Source organism: Zonotrichia albicollis, chromosome 27 (assembly GCF_047830755.1).
Source record: "Zonotrichia albicollis isolate bZonAlb1 chromosome 27, bZonAlb1.hap1, whole genome shotgun sequence".
Lineage (NCBI taxonomy): Eukaryota > Metazoa > Chordata > Aves > Passeriformes > Passerellidae > Zonotrichia > Zonotrichia albicollis.
This window is the reverse complement of record NC_133845.1, coordinates 6,184,488-6,200,637: the sequence shown is the minus strand read 5'-3', so window position 1 is coordinate 6,200,637 and position 16,150 is coordinate 6,184,488. Positions and strand designations below refer to the sequence as shown.

General features: G+C 54.9%; 2 protein-coding genes across 3 annotated transcripts; one reads left to right on the top strand and one right to left on the bottom strand.

The window, feature by feature from the left end:
- The first annotated feature begins 37 nt into the window (after positions 1-37).
- Positions 38-6,306, top strand: NRGN (neurogranin). The gene is made up of 3 exons (XM_074527753.1): positions 38-194; positions 2,472-2,678; positions 6,108-6,306. Exons 1-2 carry the CDS (start codon positions 180-182, stop codon positions 2,676-2,678), a joined length of 222 nt encoding a protein of 73 aa, XP_074383854.1. The 5' UTR covers positions 38-179; the 3' UTR covers positions 6,108-6,306.
- A 706-nt stretch (positions 6,307-7,012) lies between these two features.
- LOC106629872 (endothelial cell-selective adhesion molecule) lies at positions 7,013-16,053 on the bottom strand. Of its 2 annotated transcripts, none has more exons than XM_074559678.1 (7): positions 15,904-16,053; positions 10,568-10,722; positions 9,151-9,355; positions 8,919-9,074; positions 8,648-8,770; positions 8,412-8,550; positions 7,013-8,026 (listed from the first exon to the last, which is right to left on the bottom strand). In XM_074559678.1, exons 1-7 carry the CDS (start codon positions 15,947-15,949, stop codon positions 7,681-7,683), a joined length of 1,170 nt encoding a protein of 389 aa, XP_074415779.1. In that variant the 5' UTR covers positions 15,950-16,053; the 3' UTR covers positions 7,013-7,680. The 2 variants fall into 2 exon arrangements, with proteins under 2 accessions (XP_074415779.1, XP_074415778.1); XM_074559677.1 differs by having other exon boundaries at positions 15,814-15,964.
- Between the last annotated feature and the right edge of the window lie 97 nt (positions 16,054-16,150).

The window sequence follows — 16,150 nt, the reverse complement described above, 5'->3', positions numbered from 1 at the left end:
CCTCCTTCCCCCCCAAAAGCCTGGCAGGGGTGTCGGGCTGATAGGCTCGCCCGGAGGAAAGCGCATTACGTAGGCAAGCGGCTCCGCTCAACTTGCCACCTGCGCCGGGAGAGCTGCCGGGGAAGCGAGATCCTGCCGGAGCCCCTCGCCCGCCGCTGGCCGCCCACCCGCCCTCCGCCATGGACTGCTGCAATGTAGGTGCCCGTGCTTCCTTCCCCGGCCCCGCTCCGCTCCTGCCTTCCATCCCTGACCACAGCCCTGACCCCCGCGCTGGGGGCTTTGGGGGCTTTGGGGGCTTTGGGGGGGTTTGGGGTGCGGGGGGTGCTGCGCCCACCGAGAGCTCCCCCAACTCTGCGACCCCCCCAGCGCTGCTGCTCCTTCCCCAGCCCCCCCATCCCCACTCCTGCTCAGCCCACTTCGGGCTCCATCCCACGGCCAGCAGCCTGACCCCACAGCCCACGGAGGAAAATCCCCCCCAGACCTCGAATCCGGCTTTTATTGAGCTTTTTCTTGCCCCCACCCCACAATTGCTCTACAGGTGGGATCGGGGGTTGCCTATGGATAAAGGGCTCAATTGGGGTGCACCCCTCTCTCCTCAACCGAGGTGAGCTCCCCTCCTCCTGCTAAACCGGCTTGGGGAGACAACCACATCCTTTCTCCCTGACCCCCTGACTTTTCCTGCCCCTTTCCCCCTTTTCCTGCCCCTTTTCCCCTTTTTTCGCCCCTTTCCCCACTTTTTTCCCCATTTTCCTCCTCCTGCTAAGACAGCAGCACAGAGAAAAGCCCCCATCTCTCCTCCTGAGCACCCCCAGAGAGGCAAAGCCCACCCTGGATATAGGATTTTTCCTGCCTGGATGTAGGATTTTTCCTGCCTGGATATAGGATTTCTCCTCTATGTATAGGACTTTTCCCCCTCCTATGTAGGATTTCTCCTTCTGAATATAGGATTTCTCCCCTAGATACAAGTTTTCATCAGCTGCATAGAGGTTTTCACCCCCATGGATATGGTGTTTTTCCACTGGATATAGGATTTCTCCTGCGAATATAGGATGTGGCCCCCTGTTTATGGGTTTGTGGGTTTTCTTCCCTCAATATAGGATGTCTCCCCTGGATATCGGATTTTTTTTCTCCTGAATATATATTTTTCCTAGCTATATACAGGATTTGTCACCTTGGATATAGGTTTCAGCCACCTGTATATAGGATTTTTTCCCTGAATATAGGATTTCTCCTCTGAATTTAGGATTTCTCCCCTGAATATAAGATTTCTCCCCTGGATATAGGAAATGCCCCCACATATATAGATTTCCTCCACCTGTATATGGTATTTCTCCCCTGGATATAGGATTTCCTCTCTTCTAATATAGGATTTCTCTCTTGGATATAGGATTTCTTGCCTGGATATAGGATATGCCCCTCCATGTACAGGTTTTCTCCCCTGACTATAGGATTTCCTTCTCCAGATATAGTATTTCTCCCCTGGATATAGGTTTCTCCCACCTGTATATAGGATTTCTCCCCTAGATATAGGTTATTCTCCCCCACCTCTGCATATATAGGATATCTCTCCTGAATATAGGATTTCTTTCCTAGATATAGGATTTCCTTCCCCTGGCTATAGGATTTCCAGCCCTGGCTATAACATTTCCATCCTGGACATATCATTTCCACCCTGGACATATCATTTCCACCTTGGAACTATCCTCACCTTTCACAATGGTAAAACAACCTGAGCAACTTGGTGGAGCCATGGCACGCTCCAATGGGATGAACTTCCTCCCTCCTGAGTCTACAGCTTCCAAATAAGCCCCCCAAAACTCCTTTAAGTGCTTGTGGGGCAACACAAAGGCGTCACCCCCACAGCTGCTGGCACTGGATCATCCAATGCCAGCTCATTTCCACCTCATTTCATTTTCCCATGTTTTTCTTTTTTTCCCCATTGAACTTGGTGCTGAGTCCAACTGCTCTGGTGGGCTGAGGCAGGAGGGGAATGGGTTACAGTGATTTGTCCTTGGTGGGGCTTTTCCTCCCTTCTGGCTTTTCCAGATTTCCTGGTGTTCTCAACCAAAGCCCTGAGGAGGGATGCAGGAGGATGCAACAGGCTATGAGGAAAGGGGAAACTGAGGCATGACCAGCTCATTTTGTGCAGGATGGCTCCCAGCCCCCTGCCAAAAATACCCCCCAGAACCCATCCTCTGCTCCATGGATTTTCCTCTCCCTGCATCATCACCCTGGCTGGACTCTGGCTTCCTGCAGCCGTGTGCTCCAGGGTGGCCATTCCCCCAAGACACCCACAAACGACCCCGATTTTTAACAAAACCCCTCATTTTTAGCAAAGGAACCCAATTTTTTAATGAGTAAACCTAATTTTTAGAGCAGGGGCTCATATAAGACCTTCTTGAGCAGATTATTTGGGGAGAGGGCTGAGCTGTTTGAGGTCCCAGCTGTAACCCTGCCATTGCCACCATCAGGAGGGAGCCTGCACAAAGCTGGACGAGGACATCCTGGACATCCCTTTGGACGATCCCGATGCCAACGCGGCAGCTGCCAAGATCCAGGCTAGTTTCCGTGGCCATATGACCCGCAAGAAGATCAAAGGGGGCGAGATCGATCGGAAAACCAAGGACGCCGAGTGCGCCAACAGCACCCGCGGCGGCGACCTCCGCAACGGCGACTAGGTACCCCCCAAATCCCGCTCTTCCCCCCAAAACTGGGTCATTTCTGCCAGGATGCTGCTCTGAGTGTCCTTTGCTCGGTTGATTTGGGATGGAGCATTCTGCTCTGTGCAGATATGGGATGGAGCAACCATTCCTGTGCAGATTTGGGATGGAGCAACCATTCCTGTGCATATTTGGGATGGAGCATCCTTCCCTGTAGAGATTTGGGATGGAGCATCCTGCTCTGCACAGATATGGGATGGAGCAACCTTCCCTGTGCAGATATGGGATGGAGCATCTTTCCCCAAGCTGATTTGAGATGGAGCATCCTTCCCTGTAGAGATTTGGGATGGAGCATTCTTCCCTGTGCAGATATGGGATGGAGCATTCTGCTCTGTGCAGATTTGGGATAGAGCATCCTTCCCTGTAGAGATTTGGGATGGAGCAACCTTCCCCATGCTGATTTGGGATGGAGCATCCTTCCCTGTGCAGATATGGGATGGAGCATTCTTCCCCAAGCTGATTTGGGACGGAGCAACCATTCCTGTGCTGATTTGGGATGGAGCATCCTTCCCTGTGCATATTTGGGATGGAGCATCCTTCCCTGTGCATATTTGGGATGGAGCATCCTTCACTGTGCATATTTGGGATGGAGCATCCTTCTCTGCAGAGATTTGGGATGGAGCATCCTTCCCTGTGCAGATTTGGGATGGAGCAACCTTCCCCACACTGGTTCAAGGTGGAGAAGGGGTTTTTCCTCCCAGGAGATGGAAACACACAGGCAGGCAGCCCCTGCCTTGCCCTAAATTTGGGTGCGCGCCGTAGTAGTTGGGAAGGATGGGAAGTAGGATGGGAAGGCGCAGCCCTAGATTTGGATTGAATCTCTCCCTTAGCAACACCACCCCGAGCGCCTCGCCTCAGCACATGCTATTTTTAAAAGCCTGTGTCACAGTCTCCTGGCAGGAAAAGGTAAATTTAAAAAGCGCCCACGGTGCCGAGGCCGCGTGGCATTGGAGCCCCGGTGGTGGCTGCGCCGTGCCCGGGCCGTGCCCTGCGCTGTGCCGGTGCCGGGAGCGCGGGATGGCCCCGGGGAGCGGCGGGGCCCGCTCGGGGTTAGCGGCGGGGAGGGAGCGCTGCCGGCTCGGCCACGTGAGTGTGGCGGGGCTGGGGGAGATGCAGCTGGGAAGGAACTGGGGTGCAGCTGGGATGAGACTGGGGAGCAGCTGGGATGGAACTGGGATGGAGCTGGGATGAGACTGGATTGCAGCTGGGATGGAACTGGGATGCAGCTGGGGTGCAGCTGGGAAGGAGCTGGGGTGCAGCTGGGATGAGACTGGAGAGCAGCTGGGATGGAACTGGGATGGGACTGGGATGCAGGTGGGATGAGACTGGGGAGCAGCTGGGGTGCAGCTGGGATGAGACTGGATTGCAGCTGGGATGAGACTGGGGAGCAGCTGGGATAAGACTGGGATGGAGCTGGGATGAGACTGGGATGGAGCTGGGATGAGACTGGATTGCAGCTGGGATGGAACTGGGATGCAGCTGGGGTGCAGCTGGGAAGGAGCTGGGGTGCAGCTGGGATGAGACTGGAGAGCAGCTGGGATGGAACTGGGATGCAGCTGGGATGAGACTGGGATGGAGCTGGGATGAGACTGGGATGCAGCTGGGATGGAGCTGGGATGGGACTGGGATGCAGCTGGGATGAGACTGGGATGCAGTAGGGATGAGATTGGGATGGAACTGGGATGAGACTGGAGCACAACTGGGATGAGACTGGGGAGCAGCTGGGATGGAACTGGGATGGAGCTGGGGTGCAGCTGGGATGGAGCTGGGATGAGACTGGGGTGCAGCTGGGATGGAGCTGGGATGAGACTGGGGAGCAGCTGGGATGGAACTGGGATGGAGCTGGGATGCAGTGAGGATGGAGTAGGAGTGCAATGGGGGTTCAGTGCAGATACAGTGGGGATGGACTGAAGATGCAGCGGGAATGCAGTGAGGAGGAAGAGGAGGATGCAGTGAGGATGCAGTGGAGATTCAACAAGGCTGCAGTGGGAAGGAACTGGGGATGCAGTGGGGATGGAAGTGGAGCTCAGCTGGGACACAGTGGGGATGAACTGAGGGTACAGGGGGAACAGAACTGAGATGTGGTGTGGGAGCAATGGGGATGCAGTGAGAATGCACTGGAGAGTCAGTGAAAATGCAGTGAGCATGCACGGAGGATGGAGAGGGGATTCAGTGGGGCTGGGATGAGAATGAACTGAGGATGCAGTGGGGATTTTGTGAAAAACCAGTGGGGACAATGTGGAAACACAGTGAGGCTGCAGTGGGGCTGCAAAGAGAATGCAGTGAAGATGTGAGGGGATGAACTGGGGATGCAGTGGGGAAGCAACAGAGATTCAGTGAGGATGCAATGGGAATGAGCTGGAGATGCAGTGGGGATTCAATGGGACTGCAGTGAGGGTTGAGCAGGGTTGCACTGGGGCTGCACTGGGGCTGCAGTGAGGATGTCAGAGGGCTGCAGTGAGGAGGCAGCTGCCAAGTGAAGTTGCTGTGCAGCTTCTTAGGGCCCAGAGGTTCCTTTGGGATGCCTTGTTCGGGGGGCTGAGCAGGTTGGCAGCAGGGCAGCCAGGTGCCCTCCTCCTGCCATGGTGCTCTGCCTAGGGGGGTGCATGCACGCAGGGGTCCCCCCCAGGTTCCTGGGCTGGGTGAGGGCAGAGTGTGGGCAGCAGTGGAGGCAGGACAAGGGTGCAGGCAGGGTGTGGGCGGGCTGCAAGTAGAGCACGGGCAGGGTGTGGGCAGGGGGAGGGCACGGAGAGGGTGCAGGCTGCAGGAGCAGCACGGGAGCAGGGTGCAGGGTGTGGGCAGGGTGCAGTCAGGGCACGGGGTACGGGCAGGGTGAAGGCTGCAGGGTGCAGTCAGGGCACGGGGAGCAGGCAGGCACAGGGTACAGAGAGCACTAAAGGGCACAGGGTACAAACAAGGCTCAGGGCGCAGGGCACAGGCAGGGCACAAGGTGAAGGGTGCAGGCAGGGTGCAGGGCACAGGGTACAGGCAAGGCTCAGGGTTCAGGGTACAGGCAGGGCAGGGTGCAGGGAGAGCACAGGGTGCAGAGAGCATTAAAGGTGCAGGCAGGGCACAGGGTGCAGGGCACAGGGTATAAACAAGGCTCAGGGTGCAGGGTACAGGCAGGGTGAAGGCTGCAGGGTGCAGACAGGGCATGGGGAGCAGAGAGCACTAAAGGTGCCGACAGGGCATGAGGTACAGACAAGACTCAGGGGTACAGACGGTGCAGGGCACAGAGTACAAACAAGGCTCAGGGTGCAGGCAGGCACAGGGTACAGACAAGGCTCAGGGTTCACGGTCCAGGGTGAAGGGTACAGGCAGGGCACAGGGTACAGGGTACAGGCAGGCCATGCCCAGGCTGACCTCTCGCTCTCTCCTTGCTTGCAGGGGCCACCAGCTGCTGACCGGACACCCCTCGCCACCGACCCCCTCCCAGCACTGCCCGCCGAGGCCCAGGAGCCCCCGCTTCACCCCCTGCCCCCCGCATGCATCCCCCGGGGTCCCCCCACAGCCAGGCCCCGCCCCTGTCCCTGGCTGTCCCCCCCCACCCCAGACACCCCCCGCCCCAATAAACGCCCCTGCCAGAGCCCCGGCCTGTCCTCGGTGCCTTCTGATGCCACCGGCAGAGCGGTGAGGTCACAGCGGGCAGGGGGGAGGGCTGGGGGGCTGGGGGTGCCAGCGGGGACCTCCCATGTGTGTGTACAACACGCTGCAGGCACGTGTGACATCTCTGCCAGGCGTGGGACGTGACATCAGGGTGTGCTGTGACATCACTGTGGGTGGGAGATGACCTGTGAGGTGCCGGCATGATATGGGTGGTGATGTCACTACTGGACAAGTGACAGCTGCTGTGACACCATGCAGGCGTGTGTGACATCACTGCTGGGTGTATGACATCTTACAGGTGTGTGTGACGTCACTGCTGGGTGTGTGACATCTTACAGGTGTGTGTGTGACATCACTGCTGGGTGTGTGACACCATGCAGGTGTGTGTGATGTCACTGCTGGGTGTGTGACAGCTTACAGGTGTGTGACAGCTTACTGGATGTGTGGCACCATGCAGGTGTGTGTGATGTCACTGTTGGACGTGTGGCACCATGCAGGTGTGTGTGACATCACTGCTGGATGTGTGACACACATCACAGGTACACCATGGTATCTGTGATGACTGGAGTGACATCATTCCACTGTGTGTGATGTCACCACCAGGCGTGACTGGGGGTGTGACATCATACAGGCACGTGTCACATTGCTGCTGGGTGATGGTAGGTGTGACATCATGCAGGCACAGGTGACATCCCTGATGGACATGTGACATGTGTGTATGGCATGATCCAGGCACCAGTGAGGCGCTGTGATGTCACACACTCATTGTGGCATTGTACCTCCCAATACAGGGAGTGGCATCATGGTCACAGGTGTGACATCACGGTCATGGGTGTGACCACACGTCCATCGTGATGTCACCTCACCCTGAGGAGCTTGGCTGGTGCCCTGTGACATCACCCTGCCTATGACATCACCCAGAAGGTCGTGGGACATCCCTCCCCGCCTCGAAATCCGCACAAACTCACCCAAAGCGCCGGTGCTGGGCAGCGCAGCAGCTTTTAATCAGAAAACCCCTAAAAAAAGTGTGTGTGTGTGTCCCCATCACCTCCCTCCCCCCACCCCTACTTTCTTTTGTGAAAAAATCCCTCATTTCACCTGATATATAGATATAGAAAAAAAAAACATAAAAGGGGACCCCCCTGAGGCAGGGCTGGGGCTGGTTTGGGGGGTGATATTTATGGGGTCCCTCCAAACACAGAGAGCCCCTGCACCCATTAAACACACCCACGATGAGTCCAGCTGCTCGAGGCATCTGTTAAAAAGAAAAGGAAACCCCAAAAAGGGAGCAAAACCACCCCAGGAATCGGGGAGTGGGATGGGCTGGCTGTGGGCACCCCGTTTTGGGGGGTGCTCACACCAAGGAGCCCGCTCGGCTCTGCGCTGGCACCATGACTGGCACGGCTCCGGCCCGTGCCAGGCTGGAGGGGGGCAGCGCACCCGCGGCGGGGGGCTCCGGGCGGCGCCGGGGGGTCCCGTTGGCGGCGGGGGGGGACAGGTTGGGGGGCCGCGCCCCTGCCCGGGGCGGGGGGCCCCGGTAGCTGCCGGTGCTGGTGAGGATGGAGGCGGTGTCCGACGGGGCTCTGGCTCCGTAGCCTTGCCGCGTGCCCGCGATGGAGGACAGCGTGCTGGTTTTGGACAGGGTGTCTGAGGCTGGCCTCCTCGGCCACGATGGGGTTTTGGGGGCCACGGCGTCCTCCCTGCCAAGAGGGGAGAGCGTCACAGAGATCAGCCCTGGGAACCCTTCCATCCCTCCATCCCTCCCTCCACAGCGTACTCTCCCTGAGCAGTGAGGGTGTGCAAACATCCTGGAACCCAAACAGGGGGACAAAAGGGAAAGGGGAAAACAGGTGGAAAATCCCCCTGTTAATTCTGAAACCTCATAACAACTGGCCAGAGGTGGAAACTTTCTTCCTGATTGTTGCCTCTGGAGAATATTGATGACTGGCCGGAGAAGAAGAACTCTTCCCCACTATTAACTTTGAGCCTGAGAAATGATGGGCCAGAGGTGGAAACACTCTCCTCGTCTGTTAACCCTGAAACCTATTGATGATTTGAGCCCCCTCCACAAGAAGAGTGCCTCACTTGATCTCATTGGCTCCCTCCTCCTGGCTGTCACGTTTTTTCCTCCTGTAGCCAACAAACTTCTGGGCAAAGAAGATGATGGTGGCAAGGGCACCCAGGGAGCCCAGCACGGCGCCGGCGATGACTGCTTTGGTGCTTGCTGCCAGAGAGAGACAGAGATTCCCTCATTGCCTTATTCCCACAGGGACCTCATGGGGACTGCGTCCCCCTCCCCGACCCTGTGGACACGTACTCACTTGATTGTACCTCCAGGACAATGCTGCAGTTCTCAGAACCTGCTTGGTTTTCAGCCCTGCAGACGTAGACCCCCGACATTTCCAGGGAGAGGTTGGTCAGCTTGAGGGTGCCCTTGGCCCGGTCTGCAGGTGAGAAATTTGGGTGCTGCCTCACCCAAAGCCACTCCTACACCCTCCACCTCCTCGTGCAGGGAGTGCTCAAGGAGATGAAATCTGAATCTTCTCAGGATATTCCAGCCCCCTCCCCAGCCCCACTCTGGTGCCACCTTACCCTGGGCAGGGGGAAAGAAGACCTGCAGGGTGGGCGGCTCGCGCTGCCACTGGTACATGGGCGAGGGCTTCCCCTTCCTGGAGGAGCAGCTCAAGGTGACGTTGGCCCCCACGACGGCGTTGCCGTGCAGCTGGCACGTGGGGGTGGCCGGTGGCACTGTGGGCACAGGTGTTAGTCCTGAGGGACACCACGGGGAGCGCCAAGGGAGCCGGGGGCACTGGGGGAGCCTTACCCAGCACGGTGAGGTTGATGAGGCCAACGTTCCTGATGGTGTCGTCCACCACGTTGACCGTGCACATGTACTGACCCGAGTCCTGCTCGCGGGTGGCGTTGATGAGCAGCGAGATGTTGCGGGTCTCGATGGGGTGCAGGAACCCCACGCGGGACTTCAGATCTGTCTCCTCCACCTTCACCACCCCACTCATGACTGACAGGATCTGCATTGGGGAAATACCACATGCTTTTGCTTCCAGATTGTGCTGCTGGAGAGAAAAGCCCCTCAAAATCCCATAAGCCCCCTCCAGCCTTACCTTCACTGTAGGCAGCTCCCCACCACAGGCACAAATACCCCTGGCATGGGCACTGTGAGCAACTGTCCCATCATGAGCATCTCCCCATCAGGAGCACCCCAAGTGGTGCCCCCATTGTGGACATTTCCCATTGAAGGCACCATGGGCATTTTCCAAGGACATCCCCCCACCAAGGGTATCTCCCACCTTCCTATTGCAGGCACCTTGGGCATGACCCCAGTGTGGGCATCTCCCCTCATGGGCACAATGAGCACCTCCTCACCACAGGCACCTCCTGATCATGAGGACCACAGCCATCTCCCCAGTGTAAGCATTTCCCACCATGGACACCACAAACACCTGCCTGTACAGGCATCTCCCCATCCTGGATGTCTCCCCATCTTGTGTCTCTCCCCGCTGTGGGCACCACAAGCACCTCCCTACTGCAGGCACTGTGGGCATGACCTCATTGTGGGCATCTACACATCACCATGAGCACCCCCATCAAGGGTACCCTCCATGGTGGGCACCATGAGATCCCCCCATGGTGGACACCACCCCATCACGGGCACTACAAGTGGGTATGGGGATGGCACCATGGGTATGTCCCCATGGTGGGCACCATGAGCATGTCCCCCATAGTGGTCACCTCTCCATGGTGGGTGCCATGAACTTCACCCCATCATGGGCCAACTCTCCACCATGGGCACCACAAGCATGGCCCCACTGTGGGAATCCCACACATCTCCCCATGGGCACGTCCCCACCATGAGCATCTCCCCTTTGTGGGCATCTCCCCATCATGGGCACCACGTCCTTACCATGGACACCTATCCACTGTGGGGGGGCCACCATGAGGTCCCCTCTTCATGGGCATTTACCCATTTGTGGGCATTTCCCTGCACGGGCACCATGAGCATCATCCCATCATGAGCATCAATGGTGGGCACCATGAGTTTCCTTCCATCATGGCCACCTCATTATCATGGGCATCCTTCCATCACGGGCACTGTGCCCACTGCCCCATGGTGGGCACCATAATCTTCCCCCCATCATGGGCACCACCAGCAGCCCCTCCATGGTCACTGACCAGCTTGGTCCCCTCCATCTCCGGTCCTGCAGGCCCTGCCCTCTCCTCACCTGGAAGGGAGCAGGTTTCTTGTTCAGCATCCAGGTGATGTAGGGCTCTTGCTGGGAGCGGCTGCTGTACCAGACAGGCAGCACTGCCTGCTGCCCCTCCACAGAGAGCACCAGGCTCGTCCCCACGTGCACCTCCAGCACGGCCAAGGAGACACCTGCCCATGGGAGAGGGAAGAAATGGGGAAATGACTCAACCCCAGGTGCTACTTCTCCACAAAACCTCACTGTGAGAAAAACCCCCATTCCCAAGACAAAAACAACAATCCCAGGTTATCACCAGGAAGCTGAGCCAAGAGAACATTCTGCCTCCTTCCCTGCCACAGGAAGGGCTTTCCGCCTGCTCCGGAGGACGCGGACATTGCTGCTCCCTCCCACCCCAGCTTCCGCCCCACGCTCAGCTCGGCAATTCCTAAGGCACAAGTCACCCTCCCCAGGATACAGCCCCCTCCAGCAGGCAGACACCCCCTTAGCTCAGTACTGGGGTACTCCCAGCCTCCCATGACGCTGCACCAGATCCCATGGGATTTATTTGTAGGGCTCCCCCATGTGCGCCCCACAAGCCTTTCCCAGCATCCCATTTTTGCTGCCAGCACTAAACTGGGATAATCCATGAGTGGCTTCCTCTCATTTGACCCCAAATATCCCACCCCAATCCCTGTCACCGTGTCCCCTGCATCCCAGCATCCCCCAAGCCCTGCTGGAGGGGTTGATGGGGTAAGGGTGGTACCACAGACCGGAGAGGGGTGCTCAGCTCCTGAGGGAAGAGCATTCCCCAGCTTTGCCCCTAAGGCTCGGCCAGAAAATTAATCAGCCCAGGCCAGGCTGAGTTTGTGCTGGGGCTGGTTTGTTTTTCCCAGGGGAACATCAGCAGGCCCTGCATGCCAGCAGCTCCATCCCTGCATCCATCCAGCATCGATCGTGACCCCGGCTGGCCCTGCCCTGCCAGCGCCCCAGGGATGCCTCACATCGGGATGCAGGGGGAAAAATGATGCTGCCCCCTCATCCCAAACCCTCAGTTTGGGGGGAAAAGGAAGGATTTCGGGAGCTTTCAATAACCTCACACTTTTCCCTAAGAGCTCAGAGGTTTTAATTGGATTTTTCCAGGGTGGGAAGAGGGAAACAAGGAGCTGGGGGGTATTTTTAGCCTCCTCCCGCATCCGTTCATCCCCCTCCTGGCAAGGCATGGGTGCCATTTCCGGACGGAGCCTTCCAGCTCCAGGCAGGAAACTCTGCTCCGGCTGATAAGTCTTCTCAGGAATTAAAAAAAAAATAATTACATTTCCTTTCTCTGGTGAAAAACTGGGAGAAATAAGGCCCAGTCTGGTGAGGATGCGTAAAAATAGCTCACCCAGGCTAAGAACATAAACCCTTAAATCCTGGAGGGTTTGGGGGGGGGGGGGGAGATGCTGGAGGAGCCTGCAGGTCCCAAATCATTGATAATATTATTTATTAATTATAGAAAGCTGTGGTATCAGATCCAATAGAGAGTATGGAAAAATAATGGTAATTATAGTGTATTTATATGTAATTATACAGATAATTGTATGAAATTTAGAGAAAGTGGAAAGAAATATGGGATGGCGACTCATTAAATTGGAATTTCCAGAACAAAATAGATCATTGAGAACATATAATTTATAACAGTTATAAATATAGGTATATTTTTGTAAGAATAGGGATAATAGCGGGGATGTGAAAGGGATAATAGTGCTCAGAATAATGAGAGTAATGATCAAAGTGAGAATAATAATTCTAAAAGTGGGAATAACTATGATAAAAGTTATATTAATAATGATAATAATAATAGTGATTATAATAATTGTAACAATGATTCCAATACAATAACAACTACAGTCATAATAATGATAATATGAATAGAAATAGAAATAGAAATAGAAATAGAAATAGAAATAGAAATAATAATAATAATAATAATAATAATAATAATAATAATAATAATAATAATAATAATAATGTTCATTAATTATGCAGATGGCACAGCCCCTAAACCTCCCTGCATTCCCAATAACTGGGAAAATCAAGGTCTTTTCAGCCCAGATCTCCATCATTATAAAAGTGTGTTAAACTGGGATAATCTAGAAGAAAATAGATTATATTCAATTATTGTATTGTGATTTCTATTAGATATATTAGAGATAACAGGTAATAGACCTGGTTGAAGAATTATAATTATAATTTAATAAAAACAATTGTAACAGTTATAATAGTTACAAAAACAGTTATAATAGTGATTATAATGATATTAGTAATAAAAGAGTGATAAGTATAATGATTATAATGATAATAATAAAATAATAATTAATACTATAGTTCATTGATTATGCAGATGGCATTGATAAATGACTCCATAGCTTCTACACCCCTGTGCATCCCCAACAGCTGGGAAAATCCAGGTGTTTCACTCCACATCCTCCATCAGCATGGCTTTTTGGGCACAAAAAAGGTGCTGGGGATTCCTGGGGAAATCCAGGCTCCAGAGAGGGAAAAATGCTCTGGCACCAGCCAGAGGATTCCCATCGCACCCCAAGGCATTAACACAGCCCTGTGTGCCTCAGAGCTGCTCCCTGCTGCAAACCCGGGGGTGTTAACCCTGAAAGCTAATGAGGAGCACGTTAATTATGTTAATTGTGCTCTGGGGCTGCACCTTTGCTCTGCCATCCTTAAAACTCCTGTGGCAACAGGAGATCCCAGCTCCATCATCTCCCCTCCAGTGTATGGGGGAGAGGGAAATGGATCAGATCTGAAGGGTGCCCTCTCCCCCAAATCCCCTTTTTCTTGCAGAATTCCCCCAAATTCGCCGTCTCAGACGGGTGTGACCCCAAGAAAGGCCGGTGGGGCTGCGTTTGGAGCTGCAGGCACGGGACGAACCCTCTGGCACAGCTCTGCCTTTGGCCACCTCGACGCTGCAAATCCTCTAATGCTTTAACCAGATCGAAAAAATTAAGCTGCTCGTGGTGCTCATACTCATCCAGGGGGGCCTGGGGCCCTCAGCCCCTCCTGCTGCTCTTTGGGCTCAAAACCTGGGTTTTGATCCAGCTGCCCTGAGCTAAACACCTGCCCGGGTGTTTTCCCCCCGCCCCAGCCCATCTGCTGGGATTTTTTTTTGCATATGGAAAAGCAGAATAGATTTAAATTTACCTTTAAATATAGCCATATTTTTCCCCCTATTAAATAAATATCTTACAATTTAGCATTCTAAAATACTTTAAATCTTCCCGTGACAAAAAATTTAAAAACAGCTTTCAATTTCCCTTTGAATTCATTCCCTATGGAAAAAAAAATCACCTTTAAATCCCTGCAATCTTAACATTAATCCCTGCTGATATCAATCACCCTATCCTCATCTAAAATTTTATCCTTTCACCCCCAAATAAAAGCTGTTTCCTGGCTCTGGCACACCCTGAACCCCCAAAAAAGCAAATTCCCCCTGCAGCCCCCTCCCCAAGTCTCTAAACCATGAACTGCAGGGGAATTAAATCCCGGAGGCGGTTGGGGTTTGATGACCCCAGTTGATAGGATTAAGGCGCTGGAGTCATGTGAAACCCAGACCCAAATTAAATCCCAAAAGACCAAGCTTGGGATTTAAAATACACAGCGGGAATCTGGCCGGAAAAGGGACCCTTGAAAAAGCTTGGAAAAAGGTCAAGGAGCATCTCAGCACTGCAAGGCAGCCTTCCCTTTTTTAAAAATTATTTTTGGGGATTTTTTTTTTCTTTTCTTCCCTTAACTTTGACTATTTATAAACGGGCAGATAGGAGATGCCGGGCTGTGCAGCGTCCCTTGGGAAAATCCACAGCGCCATTTCTCACGACCCCAGGGGCAGGGGGGGGGCAGAAAGTGCCCTATCCTCCAGAGAGACCAAATTTGGGGAAAAAAAATTAAATAATGCAATAATCATATGTGACTTTGCTATAGATGGAAACGTGCTTCACCCCTGGTGTGGGAGGGAGAGGCGGAGATGGACGGGATGGGATGGGGACGAGATTGGGAATAGGATTGAGGAAGGGATTGGGGATGGGATTGGATAGGGACTGGGAAGAAAACAAGGATGACAAACATCCCTCATTTTGCTTTTCCCCATCACGATCTCATGAGGATCCCACGGGACGAGGAAGGATTGCTTGAAGGCAAAACTAAAGGAAAAACACACATTTGGGGTTCAAAAGGGTCTTTTTGCTGCATTTTTGAGCTATCAGTGCCCATGATGTCACATCCCAGGGCTCAAGTGTGATTTTTTTTTGGTGGGAATCCATCACGATTCCATGCAGAAAACGCCATCGGGATGCGGCAAAGGAGCGCCCTGGTGGGATTTAAGGGCTGAGAGACCCCCATGCCTCATACAAGCATGCTTTAATTAACTTTTATCAAGGAAGAAAACCTTCAAGGAGGAACAAATGGCGGCTCCAGGACCCCCACCCAGTGTTCTGTGGAAGGAAATGCTGCTGCCATTGTTTTTGGGGCCGTTTCCTTTCTCCAAAGGCCTCTCCTTCGCTGGGAACGCCAAAGGATGTTTTCTTTTGGAGAAACCGTGGCAAGTTCCAAAAAGACTCCAATAGGGTGGGAAATTAGGGGTGGAAGAAGGGAAAAACCCACGGACAGAGAAGCGTTGAGATCCCTCACCTCAAAACCAGCTGGGATGGCTGTGCAGCACCAGTAAACAAGGGAAAACAAGTGGATTTTTCCTGCCCAGTGCCACGCAGGGAGGTGAACTGTGGACTCACTTTGGAGTCCCTGGCGTGTCCCCATATGGGGGTACATCGGGTTTGGGGGTGTTGGAAGCGACTGTTTGGCAGCTCCAAGGTACAAATGGCTTTTCCCAGAAAGACTCAGATTTTCTCCGCTCTGGGCACTCCTAAAAGGGGAAGGGGGTGGATCTCTCCCCTCTTTCCCCCCCAACCTGCCTGCTGGGGTAGGGGACTGGGGGCACAGAGACAGGTGGGTGCTGTGACCCCCGCCCCTGGTACCCCATGGTCCATGGATTTAGGGGGGTCCTTCCCGGTGCCACCCTAAGGCTTCCCAGCGGTGTCGGGATCCCGGGTGCCTCCGGCTGCTCCCACACCGTGCCCGGTGCCCCCTCGGTATCTCCGGGTCCTGCCCGATGCTTTCCCAAAAACTCCCGCTCGTCCTGCCCGCTCCATCCCGCTTTTCCCGCGTCCCGCCGGTCCCAGCGCGTCCTGCCCGGTGCCCACCGCGCTACCCCGATCCCCCCGCCACCACCGCCGGACCTCGCCCGCTGCATCCCCACAGCTCTGCCGCGTCCTGCCCGGCATCCCCCGGTCCCGCTCGGTGCCCCCCGCGCCCCGGGGCTCGCTCACCCAGCAGCGCCGCCAGCGCCAGCGCCGCCCGCCGCAGCGCGCCCATGGCCGGAGCCGCCGCCGCAGCAGGTGCCGGGGGGGGCGCCGGGGGCGGGACCGGGCAGGTGGGGGCGGGCCCGAGCCCACCACACCCCGTGGGGGTGTCCCGGCCCCGCACGGACCCTCCCCCGGGGGTCCGGCCCTCCCCCGCCCCACAGCGCGCGGTTATTCATTAGTTGTGTGGGTTATTAGTAGTTATAGCACGGTT

Coding starts and splice junctions, on each gene's coding strand:
- LOC106629872 (XM_074559677.1), bottom strand. CDS start 15,949: ATGGGCGCGCTGCGGCGGGCGGCGCTGGCGCTGGCGGCGCTGCTGGGT. Junction 8,771..8,918: donor CTTCTTTCCCCCTGCCCAGG/GTAAGGTGGCAC, acceptor TCTCACCTGCAG/ACCGGGCCAAGGGCACCCTC. Junction 8,551..8,647: donor TGTCCTGGAGGTACAATCAA/GTGAGTACGTGT, acceptor TCTCTCTGGCAG/CAAGCACCAAAGCAGTCATC.